Source organism: Myxine glutinosa, chromosome 14, assembly GCF_964187855.1.
Source record: "Myxine glutinosa chromosome 14, kmMyxGlut1.1, whole genome shotgun sequence".
Taxonomy (NCBI): domain Eukaryota; kingdom Metazoa; phylum Chordata; class Myxini; order Myxiniformes; family Myxinidae; genus Myxine; species Myxine glutinosa.
In genome coordinates, this window is record NC_136274.1 from 46918493 (window position 1) to 46931840 (window position 13348).

The window sequence follows — 13348 nt, forward strand, 5'->3', positions numbered from 1 at the left end:
GAGAGCTGAGTAATGGAGAGAGGGCAGACCCAGCTATAAACCGTCATCCTGGTATTTCACAGAGACGATGATTCATCAATGTGTGCCGTCCCTCGGATGGATGTTAAGCAGGTGTCGCAAACCTCCAGCAATAGTTTGTGGACAAGATCCCACTGTGTCATTCGCAAAGAGTAGGCGAGCTATCGCCGGCACAAATCCAAATTCCTGCCATAACCAGCAAAGGGGCATTGCATCAGTGGCGCAGTCACACCCTCAGCCAATTATACTACACCGCAGACTTGTGCTGCATATGAGCGAAGAATAAGGAAGTAATGGAAACACTGAGTATAGTTCCACAGTTGTTGCCTAATGAAGACGACGGATGTGATGTGACAAAACGAAGGAAAAGTCAAAGCAGCATTAAAATTCAAACTTCGGCCAAATGGTGTGGCGAAGGTTCATCACTCACCTGCTGCAGCTCCCATTTCTGCAGAAGTTGGGTGACCCTTCCACCCAAGAGCTGCGTGTTGTCTCCATTCAGGAGCAAAAATCCCCCCTGAGCTTGAACAGGCCCCTTGAGGCGCAGTTTCGTTCCCGGCGCAGTGTTGAGGCTGCAGTGAGAAGAGGGCGCCGTTTGATCTCCCAAATGGACCTCAAATTAATGAAATATTGCGTTAAGGATCAAACCAAGAGAAACAATGAAGATGGAAACAAAAAGAACACATGCAAGAGAACACAAACCTGAGAGCAGGCAAAGGTCGAAACTCGATTCCATTAAACAACCCCACGCCATCGCTAAGCTGGATCTTGAGCAGGTGATGCTTGCTACCCGTATCCTCTAAATCCCGAGGCACCGCAACATTCCGCACCTTGTGGACCTGCACCACCGAAATACCATCCACCTGGCAGGGAAGCAGGCAGGTACAAAGAAAGACGGCTGTCGTGTTATGCATTAACCGGAAAAAAATACTGCAAACGAGCACCGTGACCACCTTCGTTAAAAAAGATTAAGTTTGGTAATTTCTCAAATCTACTTTGACATACAAATTGTACTTTGTTCTTTTAATAATAATAATAATTCATTTATTTTGTATAGCGCTTTTCATGAAGCCCAAAGGCGCTTTTAACTTGGAGTTAAAGGTGGAGGATGGAATGGCATTTGTATTACATAGAGAACCACATTGATATTACATGAGATCAGAATCCAAGGCTTCCCAATGTGACAGAATCACATGAAAAAGTAGGATACACAGGCACCTCAATGTATGGTTTTAATTTAAATAAAACAGAATTCATAATCTGCAATGGAAAACCTTTTGGTGCGATAGCTACAGGGCAAAATTTCCAAAGTAAGGCAAGGTGAATCGAGGACAGGAAAGTGGAGTCATAGCTCAAGTGAATATACTGAAAGTGAACACGGGTTTGTGATTTATTTCCCTCCACGAACCCACCACCCACTTCCACGCACCATTCCCAAAGATAGTGTGATGCTCTCAGACTGTGAGAAACAAGATTCTGTGGGCTTTCATGTCTTTCACTGAGGAGAGGCTTCCGTCTGGCCAGTCTGCCATAAAGCCCAGATCGGTGGAGTGTTGCAGTGATGGTTGTCCTTCTGGAAGTTTCTCCCATCTCCACACAGGATCTCTGGAGCTCAGCCAGTGACCATCGGGTTATTGGTCACCTCTATTACCAAGGCCCTTCTCCCCCGATTGCTCAGTTTGGCCGGGCGGCCAGCTCAAGGAGGAGTCCTGGTTGTTCCAAACTTCTTCCATTTAAGAATTATGGAGGCCACTGTGCTCTTGAGAACCTTCAATGCAGCAGAGATTTTTTTTGTCGGCTTCCCCAGATCTGTGCCTCGACACAATCCTGTCTCTGAGCTCTGCAGGCAGTTCCTTCGACCTCATGGCTTGGTTTTTGCTCTGATATGCATTGTCAGCTGTGAGACCTTATATAGACAGGTGTGTGCCTTTCCAAATCATGTCCAATCAATTGAATTTACCACAGGTGGGCTCCAATCAAGGTGTAGAAACATCTCAAAGATGATCAAGAGAAATGGGAGACACCTGAGCTAAATTTCAAGTGTCATAGCAAAAGGTATGAATACTTATGTCAATGTGATATTTCAGTTTTTTCTTTTTAATAAATTTACAAAACTTTCTAAAATCCTGTTTTCTCTTTGTCATTATGGGGTATTGAGTGTAGATTGATGAGGGGAAAAAATGAATTTAAACGATTTCAGCATAAGGCTGCAACATAACAAAATGTGAAAAAAGTGAAGGGGTCTGAATACTTTCTGAATGCACTGTATCTCCGCCAGATTGAACAGTTTATGTTTTGTATCCCACTGATAGGCCGGATCTGGATTCGGAACTGAAACAAAATCTAATCGACTTGTTCTTGTCACCTAACCAACTCATCCATCAAGTTTAGTCATAACTCATCCATAACTTTTTTTAAAATATGTTATATATATCGCTTTTCACCCGATCTCTCAATGGTGACGAATCACTTAAGAAATTGAATAATTCTTGTATCCGAATCCATATTCAGATCTTCACCAAATTGCATTGATTGGTAATTGTCACACACCCAAACTGTCCACCAAGTTTCGTCCAAATCTGTCCATAACTTTTTGAGATATCCTGCTATGTATCGGTTTTAGCCCGATCGCTCAATGGTGAAGAATCACTTTAAAAATTCTACTAGCCGGATCCGAATCCGAATCCGAATCTTCACCAAATTCTAATCATTTCGTCCATGTCACATACACTACATCTCTGCTAAATTTCGTCCTAATCCATCCACAACTTTTTGAGATATCCTGTTCACATACAGACAGAGAAAGACAAACAGCCAAAGAGACAGGGGTGAAAACAACCTCCATCCACCTTCGGTGGAGGAGATAATAAAGTACAGGAAGATCTTGTTGCACGTTTGGAAATTTGAACAAATTAACTTGGCAAACCCATGTTTATATCCTGGCCTATGCAGAAGTGAGCATGGCTGTGCCACCGATGCTATGCCCTCTGTAGGTTAAGGCAGGAATTTGGTACTTGGCAATGGTGCCGGCGACAGCTCGCCTACTTTTCGCGAAGGGCACCGTGGGATCTCTAACGCCCACCAACTAAAGCCGGCAGATGGGACACCCAGTTCGACATCCATCTGAGGGACGGAACACACATTTATGGATCTGTGTATCTAGGCAGAGATTCAAATTCAGGGTTGACTGCTTAGAGGGAAGTGTGCACACCTTTAGGCCATCTTGCCACCCCTCCAAATTCCTGCTGAAAACTGATGGTCTGATCTTGGATCAGGTTTTGACACAAATTTACACTGTTTACTATTGCAATGCGTGGTTGCTGACTGGGAAGCAGCTTCTGCACGATAACCAAATTCACGTTCCCAGAGTTATCTCGGTAGCAGAAGATATCCTGCTATATATCGTTTTTGGCCCTATCTCCATATGGTGAACAATCACTTTTAAAATTCTACTAGCCAGATCCGTATCTGGATCTTCACCAAAATCTAATCATTTCGTCCCTGTCACATACACTTCCTCTCTGCAAAATTGTCTGAATCCATTCATAACTTTTTGAGATATCTTGTTCACAGACAGACAGATAAACAAACAAACAGGCAGGGGTGAAAACAATGTGCTGTGGCTGGCCGAAGGAAAAATGCAATTGGACACATTTCTTCGCTCAATCAGGAACAAACTATAGCATTTTAAAAGGAATCTCCTGGGTCTCACTATCTGCCATGATCTTTCTTGGGCAAACCATATTTCGAAATTGGCCTCCAAAGCTCAGCTCAGCCAGCCAACTGGACATTTCCCCCCACTTGTGGAATAATCCTCCACATCTCATTCTTCCCTCCAGGTTTTCAGGGAAGTTGTTCACCGCCATCTCAGATCATCCCAAATCCAAAACCATGATCTTTTCCAACACTCGTTAACCCCACCCAAATCCATCCTCCTTCAAATTTTCCCGTTTTCCCTCAAAGTTTACTTATATGTATCCCTTTTGTCCACTCCATGTATGCGTGTTTTGCATCCCGTTTTTGTCTGTTACGTCCTGATCAGTTCACTGTGCAAGCTCGTAAAACGAGCCTTGACTATGTATACAAAAAAATACATCAGAGAGGATGTTTAATATGAATGAAAACATAAAATTTAAGAATCAGCATCATTATCAGTCAGAGTACCAAGGACCAATTTAACAGTCCCAATTGTTTCCACTCTCTTGTAATTGGTCGAGACAAATTTGTTTGGACGAGATGATGTAAAATGGCGCAATATTTTGCCCAAGTACAGCTAAACAGAAGGGGTTCTGAAAGTGGCAAAAAGACGATTTGTGTTCTGCAGTGTTAAAGTATATAATTAAATTGAAATAAAATAAAGATTTTAAAGGTGGTAGAATTTTTTTTTCCTGAAGTTCACCGCTGTTGATGGGTGAATTGTGAGCGAAGTCTTACACATCACCTCATTGGTCTCCGAGCCATTTCACTGGAGGGAATTGTAGGCCTGCTGTCAGTCTTTCTGTCGGTATGTCTGTCCACCTGTGGTTTTTCAGACTTTTTTCCCAAACCCTTCCTCAATATTCAACTGAAACTTGGTACTTGGCTTTATTATGATAAGTTACAGAACAAGTTCGAGTTTCAGGGTGTTTCATAAATTTTTCACAAAGTTGTGCCGTTTTTGGAATTCGAAAATATCACATCGGTAGGGGACTTGTATTGCAAAGCAATTCTCGCTCTTGTTTAATTCTCGCTCCTGTTGTTCGTGTTCATTATAACATTCTTAGAAACAGTAAGTTTCCTGTTTGGAATGATTTTCAATTTTGATTTACTGCCAGACAAGCAGACAGAACATAAAAATTATCTCACTTCTCTCTGTGCAAGTGCGATCGAGACAAATTCAGTGACCCATGTTCAGGTTCCTTCTCAGGTTCAGGTTCCTTCTCAGGTTCAGGTTCCTTCAGGACAGGTTCCCTTTCCAACCCATGCTCCAATTTGTGTTCAAAGTGTAACATTCAATTAAAATCAAGAATCAAGTTGTTCAATCAAAAGAACACTTCTCAAAGCGCTATCAATGCTGGATGATGGCACGGCATTGCAACGGGTGGCACTTTCGCTGCCATTCATTCGTGGGATGGTTCTCTGTTCCTCCAATAAATCCTCCACCATTCCGTCACTAGTTCGGAGCGGTATAGGAGGCCGGGGTTTGGGGATTATGGGTTGGGTGATATCATAAGAGAGAAAAGAAAACAATTACAAATGACAATGGTGAAAAAGAGGGGAAAAAGGAAGAGATAAAAGGAAAAGAAAGCAAATACAGAATTCACCGCAGGAAGCACGAGCAAGCTTTATCAGAGGAATTGTGAGTGAAGCCAAATTCACAACCTTTGAACACAGGTTGCAACCATCTCCGTGAAAAAAAAAAAGAAGCTTCTGATTATGTTTGATTGTTCATCCTGCTGTGCCACAACAATGGGATGGTGCAGAAAGGAAAAAGGACGAGCATCAAAATCAAGGAAATGCTCCACAGAACTTCCACCTGCAGTCAGGCCTGGGAAAGCATTGAGCATCAAAATATCTATTTGCGAGAATTCCAGCCGAGCAACCACACAATGCAAAACAAACATCAGTGGAGAAAGTGACAGAGACAGAAAGCACTTCCACTGTTATTGAAATGCGCATAAGCCTCCGTTAGGAGTGTTTTTTCCCTTTTAAAATCCTCTTTCAGTCACATCGTCCTCTTTATTTATCTCAGAAATAAAAAATGTAGTTTTAAAAATGAAAAAAAATACAAAATGACAGGATCTTCATGAATGCCCAAACAAACCTGCAAGAACATCTGCCATTCTCAAACATCTTTTCTCCCTGGCCTCCCCAATGTTCCGCCTCAATTCAAAATCCACCATTATCACTACGTTTATAGGTATACGTACAGTAAAATAAATAAATTAATAAATGTATAAGGTATATGTATAATGCTAAAAGGTGCGATAACTTGTTTTCGAGATGCGAAGTTCACAAACAACTTCACCGATTTGCAACTGATTTGCCATATGGCAGGCCTTCGGCCGAGCTAAAGGCAAACACATTTCACACAATCGTGTCGGCCATGACAGAGGCTGTACAACAACTGTGAACCAAAGGATTGAAGCTTTGCATTGTGCTTGGAATGAAAATGTGGCATGGATAAATTTCATTCAGAAGGGGCACCTGCGAGTGGGGTGAGGGCAGTAACTACAAGTCAGGGGATGAAAAGGAGACACCTCGGTCGGTGCAAATGGTACCAAGTAGGCATAATGTATTTATTCATTTCGGATTCACACCCGGCCTCCAGATACGCGGCGCTGACAAGGATTTCAAGGCCGTAAGCCAAAATGGTGGGTCTCAGAGGGGGCCCAGGCAGTTTGGAAAGAAATAAAGTCGATTCGGTGAATTATATTTAACTTCAGAGTACAGGAAGCTTTTATCAAACAGGTAGAGAGCATTCAAACAGAGATGAGGTAGAGTTCACCTCTGGTTGATTCTAGCTCTGGGTTTCACGTGAACGTCACTTCCTCTTCTTTACAATACCAGTCAAACCAACCAGGAGATTACAAAACTAGATGTCCTTGATTTTATCTTGATTGATGGGCATTGCACATGAATCGACAATAACATAAAACAGAGATAGATAATGTCCAGCGGCAAATACTGTAAACTCTACTTATATTTTTGTAATTACCTTTATTTCAAAAATCAACTCAACGACTTATTTTATAGGAGAGTGCACCGTGATACTTTTAAACGTTACCACAACCCAATCGACAATGATCCAAGAGAATAATTCAATTAGCATTCTGAAAAAAACTCACTTGGGGCCTTGTGCTAAAGGCAGGGTCATGGTGTGCTTAAGCTTTTGGTGAAAATAATCCATCTCCCTGAGCTGAGAGCAAACCTGATAAATAATGCAGGGAACAGTTTGCACATCAGTCTACAATGGTAAGTCACAAGGTTCAAAGGAGACAGGTGGAGGCAGTTCTTCCTTCATATAACAATGCCAAAAATACTTTTTTCCCCGACAGAAAATATTTTCTAAAAAAAAAATGTTTACTTTTTTATGGGCCTATCACTTTCCCATCGCAGAGTTGTCGGTGGGCTCTCCATCTTCCACCACCTCCTTTATGGCCTTCACCTCTGCCATTTCTGTGCTTCTTGCTTCCTGAGAATTTGCTCCTGTTTCGATCTTGCCCACCCCGTGCATCCTTCCCTTCCCCTCATTCTTACCCGCATCCCTTATTTGTCCAAGTCTCCATCTATATTGTCCCTCAACCCTGCCGATGGTGGTTGAGAGTGGGCGGGAGATGCAGGAAGTAATGGGGGAGTGGAAGAAGGCATTTGGCAAGCATGTGCTGAAGATGAGTTTGGAGAAGATGGAGGTGATGTGCTTCGGGCAGCAGAGAAAATAAATGAATATCAGGTTAGAAGGGGTTGGGGTAATGGCAAAGAGAGCGGATAGGTTGAAGGACCAAGGAAGGAGGAAAGAAGTAGGCCACGGTTGAGATGGGAGGATTGTGTGAAGAGGGATATCAGTAAGGTGGGGGTGGTTGGAGTGGAGAGCGTTGGCTGAAGACAGAGGGAAGTGAAGGAGTATCATAGTCAAAGCAGGTCAGAAGTGTGGTGCTATTGGACCTCACCCCTTATAAAGGGAAAAGGAAGAAAAGAAGAAGAAGAATGCTCACAGCAACTAGAGGGCTTCCAGATGTCTCCACAAAATTGGAAGGAATATTTTTTCCACTCCTCCCACTCCTTGAGATAGATCGGCATCCGTCTCTCTTGGGAGACAATGGACTGCAAGCAATTTATGTCATTCTGGGTTGAACATTGTCTTTTGTGTCTGTAGAGGCTAACTTGCGAGTGGCAATCCCTTCCACACCCGTCACAGAGGAATAATGTTGACCCGATGTTGATTGATGCTTTATCCTTGCAATGGAATGGCTTTTCTGCCATTCGGTCATTTATTTTGTCATCTGCTTTTTCCACACCCTTCCTGGTTTTTTGTTCCGAATCACGCTGATCAGCAACAAGGACTTCCTATGCATCAATTCCGATCTTAATCAAGTTGACACTGGAGTTCGTGGAGACGTTGCTGCAGGGCTAGATTCCCACTTATGACGACTTCAGGTGGTATCCCTCATTTTCTGGGGCTTCACCACTAGTGAAACGGTCATGGCCTTGTTGAGTTCTTCTATGGTAGGCTCACTGTCCAGCTCCTCCATGACAAGCAAGTCTGGAATGGCACTGAGTACTTCTTCAGTGAGAATGTTCTTCATTGTGTAAAGTTTGAAATAATGCCCAATCAACCCATCCAACTGCTTGTCAGGTTCAGTGATGATCACCACTGTCTGTCTTCAAGGGAGCCGATTTGGTTACGGCTGAGCCCATTGTTTCTTAATTCCTTCATACATCCCTCGATCATCCCCCATCTTGACAGCAAATTGTATGCTGTTGCAGGGTTTCAACCAGTATTGACTGTCACAGTGTCACAGTGCCAAGCAGTCTGTGGGTACTTGTATCTGGCAGCTCAGAGCATCGAGGTTCTGTTTTCTGGGAATTTGCTTGTAGTTAATGAGGGCTCTTTTCTCGATTGCAGTAACTGACTCCATTTCAATCCAATAAGGCTCAAACCAGCCAGAAGTCCTCCGATCTCTTTTCCAATATGCAGCGAGTGCAGGGTTGTCGATAGTGGCACGCAGATGATCCCACTTTGACACCACACTCTGGTCTTGAACGTTGTTGTCCGAAAGAGACGAGTCGAGGATGTTGAGGAACTCCTGGGTCAGTGGTACGACAAGTATTGATCAAAGGATGACCTTTCTTCTTGGAGTAGTACAACTTTCTTTGTTCCTTGCTGTAGCCTGACCTTGCTACACACCCGTGATCAGTGTCACAATCAGCTCTGTGAAAGCTGTGAATGATGAGGACACCGTCAAGTGTGGTTCATTTGGTGATAATGAGATACAGCTGATGCCAGTGGCGTAATCTCGGATGTCTCCAGGACAACTTGTGGCACAACCTTGTTTGGAAGTAGCTGTTCATCACACAGAGCCCATGGTGACAACATAGCTCCAGCAACCTCAAACCGTTTTCATTCATCTTGCCAATTCCGTGGTGCCCAATGCATATTGGCCAAGCTGTGTAATCAGTACCCACCCTTGCATTGAAATACCAGAGAAAGTAGAGACCCTCGGTGCTGGGAATTCTGATGACAGCAGCGCCAAGTGTCTCAGAGAACTGATCCTTGAAATCTGGGGCAGAGGTGTGTGTGTCTGGGCATCGATGCACATGAGATTAACTGGACCCGTGCTAGTTGACAAGCAAAGAGGAAGAAATCTCTCCAATTCGTCTCAGAAACTAGCACGTTTTTTTTTTAAACTGAAAATCCCATTCCATGCCTCTCGGCCTTTCCCCTGCAAGAAAAATGCATAGTGTTTTTCTTTAAGTGATCCATTTTTACAGAGCCTCGTTTCTTGCAGCTCCAACATCCTCATCGAGCCTTGTAAGTTTTTGCTATCGATTGCAGATGTTTTGCATGCATCATCAACCTGCAGGAGATCGTTGGTGAGGCCAGGATGCATGGTCCTTACGTTCCTCTGGTAATGTGAAAAACTGGCATCTTCTTCGTTGAGTTTGTCTTGCCTGGTACATAGATTATCAATCTGCCCATCAAGAGAGATGACTCTCTAAGCTCAAAGCACCCCTTGGAGCAAGAACGCCATGGCGGGACAGCACATAACTGACAGGGGGGTGGTCCAGCTTGAGGCAAATGGTAACTGTCCAATGAGACACAATGATCTCTTGTAGAAGCTGACAAATGGCAATTGTCATTTCTGTCCAATCAAAGCCAAGGGAAAATAAGGAGCATCATGGGCAGTTGGCTTCCGCTTCCGGTCCGCTCGAGCAAGGAGGCTTGCTTCGATCTCTCCACAGCATCGAAGTCCTTTCCAAGGGTGTGGTGCTGACTGGGCCGCCGTTGTGTTCAATTACAGCCCGACCGAATATCGTCGCTTCGTGGCTGCTTTCCGCCGCCGAAATCCAGTGCGGCTTGGGCGATTCTGCCCCTGTTTGGAGAACACCCAGCGAGGCCTTCATCGGGGCCGAGCGAGCAAGGCTTCTGCTGCCGAAATACAGCGCAGCTTGGGCGATTTTGCCCGTTTGGAGAACACCCAGCGAGGCCTTCATCGGGGCCAAGCGAGCAAGGGCGTGTCGGGACCTGGTTCGCGCCATTGACCGAGTGGTTCGCACCAACCGGAGCTGTTTTCTGATGACGTGCTGATGTCCTTGGACTTCGCGCCAGGCTCTGGGCCGACCGGGCCAACGTGGTGTGTGGTGCTGATATTTTGAGAGGCTTGATTTAATACCACAACCTCTCAACCCCACCTCCTTTTCTGCTACCCCACCATTATTATTTGCTAGTATTTTTAGTGAAAGCCCACAATATATTATATCCTTATATATATGTGCACATTATATATATGTGCTTATATATGTGGACTTCCGCTTCCGGTCCGCTCGAGCATGGAGGCTTGCTTCGATCTCTCCACAGCATCAATGTCCTTTCCAAGGGTGTGTTGCTGACCGGGCCGCCATGGTGCTGACCGGGCAAATGTGGTCTCGAGAAAATTGAAAGCTTGGGAGGACACAAGTCTGAAAGAAGTTCTTGTTGTGAATTGGACGATGAGTTTGAGATTAAATCATGCAATGTTACAAATGAATGGCAAAGGTCAACAGCCCAGAGTGGTAAATGCAGAGTGAAACGTACAAGTGGCAGGGATGAGAACACATGCTGTGTTTTTTTGTTTTTTTTAATACAAGATCGAGGCTCGTGAAAGAGCTAACATTAATCACACAAAAAGACAAACCGACACACAAAACACAAAAAACAAGGGGAGCGGCAGAGAAGATGGGGAGAGAGGGGGAAGGACACAAACACAACATTTGAGAGCAGGGACATCGGGAGGACTTGGGGGGAGGTGGGAGAGGAATAAAACATATGAACACTGCAAGGACTCTGGGGTGAATTACCGGGGGTAGAAACGATCAAGGTTTTCGATGGGGGAAGATAAGAGATGGTGGTGAACAGCTGTTTTAAAGACCTGGAGGGAGGAGTGGGATTGAAGGGAGTGGGGGAGTTTGTTCCAGAGGCGGGAGAAAAGGGGAATGAAAGAGTGAAGGTGAGCAGAGAGCCTAGACTTTGGCAGTTTAACCATAAGAGGGTTGCAGGCAGATCTTGTGTGACCTGAAGGAATATTGGGGGGACAGAGCACAGAGAGCTGGGGGAGCAAGGCCGGAGAGGAGTCGGTAGAAGACAGAAAGACCACCAACCTGCCTGCAGTGAGTGAGTGAAAGGCCCTCGGAGTTGACTACATCGCAGGAGATTCCAATGATTCTGAAAGCTTTGGCCTCAACAGCGTGAAGCCGAGCAAGGTGTGAGGCAGGAGCACCAGCCCAGAGGGGGGAACAGTATTCCATTGAGCTGCGGATGAAAGCCTTGTATGTGGTGAGGAGCTCAGGTGTGCCAAGGAAGGACTTCGCACGACGGAGGATGCCCAGTCGGCGACTGGCTTTGGAGGCCAGCTTGGAAATGTGGTTTTCCCAAGAAAGATCATGGCAGATAGTGAGACCCAAAAGCTTGAGCGACAGAACTTCTTGGAGAGGATTGTTGAGAAAGTAGATGGGAGGGTTGTCCAGTCGGTCCTTTCGGAGAGACATTGTAAGAGTGTGAGATTTGTCAGGATTGAAAGACATGTTCCACTTGTTTGACCAGTCTGTGATTTTGTCCAGGTCTGCAGAGAGTGAGGAGGCTGCAGACTGCCGATCTGAGGGATGAGGAATGGAGCGGCAGATAGTGGAGTCATCAGCAAAGAGATAGAGAGGATTTTCCAGAGAGTCGGAGAGGTCATTGATGAAGACCAGAGATAGCACAGGGCCCAGAACACTACCTTGGGGAACTCCAGCCAGAACAGGAAGGGAAGATGAGAGAAATCCATTCAGGGCCACACGTTGCCTACGACCAGAGAGGAAATCCGCAAGCCATGAGTGGAGATTTCCCTGAATACCATGGGAGGTGAGTTTGGTGAGCAGAGCTGGGTGCCAGACCGTATCGAAGGCACGTGATATGTCAAGTGAGACAGCTCTGATTTCCTGTTTGGCATTGAGGGCCTCCATCCATTGTTGAGACAGCAGAAGCAACATGTCCAGAGTAGAATGACCTGGTCTGAATCCAAATTGATGATCAGAGATCAAGCCATTGGAGAAGAGGAAGGATTTGATATCTGAAGCAATGATGGATTCCATGACTTTGCTGATAATTGGGAGCAGGCTGATTGGTCTGTAGTTGCAAGGATCTGTTTTTGAACCTTTTTGTGTAAAGCGGTAATGTTTGCTGATTTCCAAGATGCTGGCAGATGACCTTGAGCAAAAGAGAGGGTGAAAAGAACAGAGAGAGGGTGAGATAGAGCAGCAGAGCAGGATTTTAGGACCCGAGGGCTGATGCCATCTGGTCCAGGTGCAGAATCAGAGTCGAGGTTTGATAAAAACTTATCCACCTTGTCAGGAGAGAAGGACACAGAGTCCAGGAGCAGTTGGGTTCGACTGGGAAAGGTGGGAACAGAGAGATATGGGTTTGGGACACAAGATTTTGAGGCAAACACAGAGTTGAGGCATTCGGCTTTGTCACGTGCGGTGTCAACTGTGCAGCCATTTGAGGTAAGGGAGGGGATGGAGGGGGAACAAACACCAGACACGGATTTAACCAGATGCCACCAGGATTTGGAGAAAGGAGACAGGTTTGAGAGTTCAATCTTGAGTGTGGAGAGATAGTGCTTCCTGGCACTCCTGAGGGTAGAAACACACTTGTTTCGAGCTTGGTGGAAGGAACTGAGATTGCCTTCAGTTGGATTTGCCTTCCAAGACGCAAAGGCAAGTTGTTTCAGGGCAACTGCCTCACCACAAGATTCAGTGTACCATGGACGGGAAGAAGGGTAAGACAACTGAAGACGAGATGGGATAAATCTGTGCATGAGAGAGCAGTTTGCTTTGGAAGAATTCCCAGGAAGAATTGATGTCAGAGGCATTAGAGATGGGAGACCAGTCCAGTTGATTGATGGCTGCTTGCAGACCGTGCCAGTCGGCCTGAGTGAAATGCCAGACTCGTCGGCGCTGAGGAGGCTCTCTGAGAATGGCCAGTGAGATGTCCACTTTAACAAGCACATGATCAGAAGAACCGATTGGAGCAGAAGAAGAGCAGCAGACATTTGCAGGGAAGTTAGTCATAACCAAGTCCAGAAGAGAAGATACTCCATTGACTGAGATCCAG

The 13348-nt window shown here is 45.2% G+C and overlaps 1 protein-coding gene across 2 annotated transcripts in view; it reads right to left on the reverse strand.

Annotated features, from left to right (window-relative positions):
- The window catches only part of LOC137439707 (tudor domain-containing protein 3), a gene marked incomplete at its 3' end in the record, with an annotated part of 198467 nt that overhangs the window by 138324 nt on the left and 46795 nt on the right, over positions 1-13348 (reverse strand). For both annotated transcript variants that reach the window (XM_078768314.1, XM_078768313.1), the window contains 2 exon segments: positions 449-590; positions 721-881. In XM_078768314.1, the coding sequence (XP_078624440.1) occupies positions 449-590; positions 721-881 (303 nt within the window).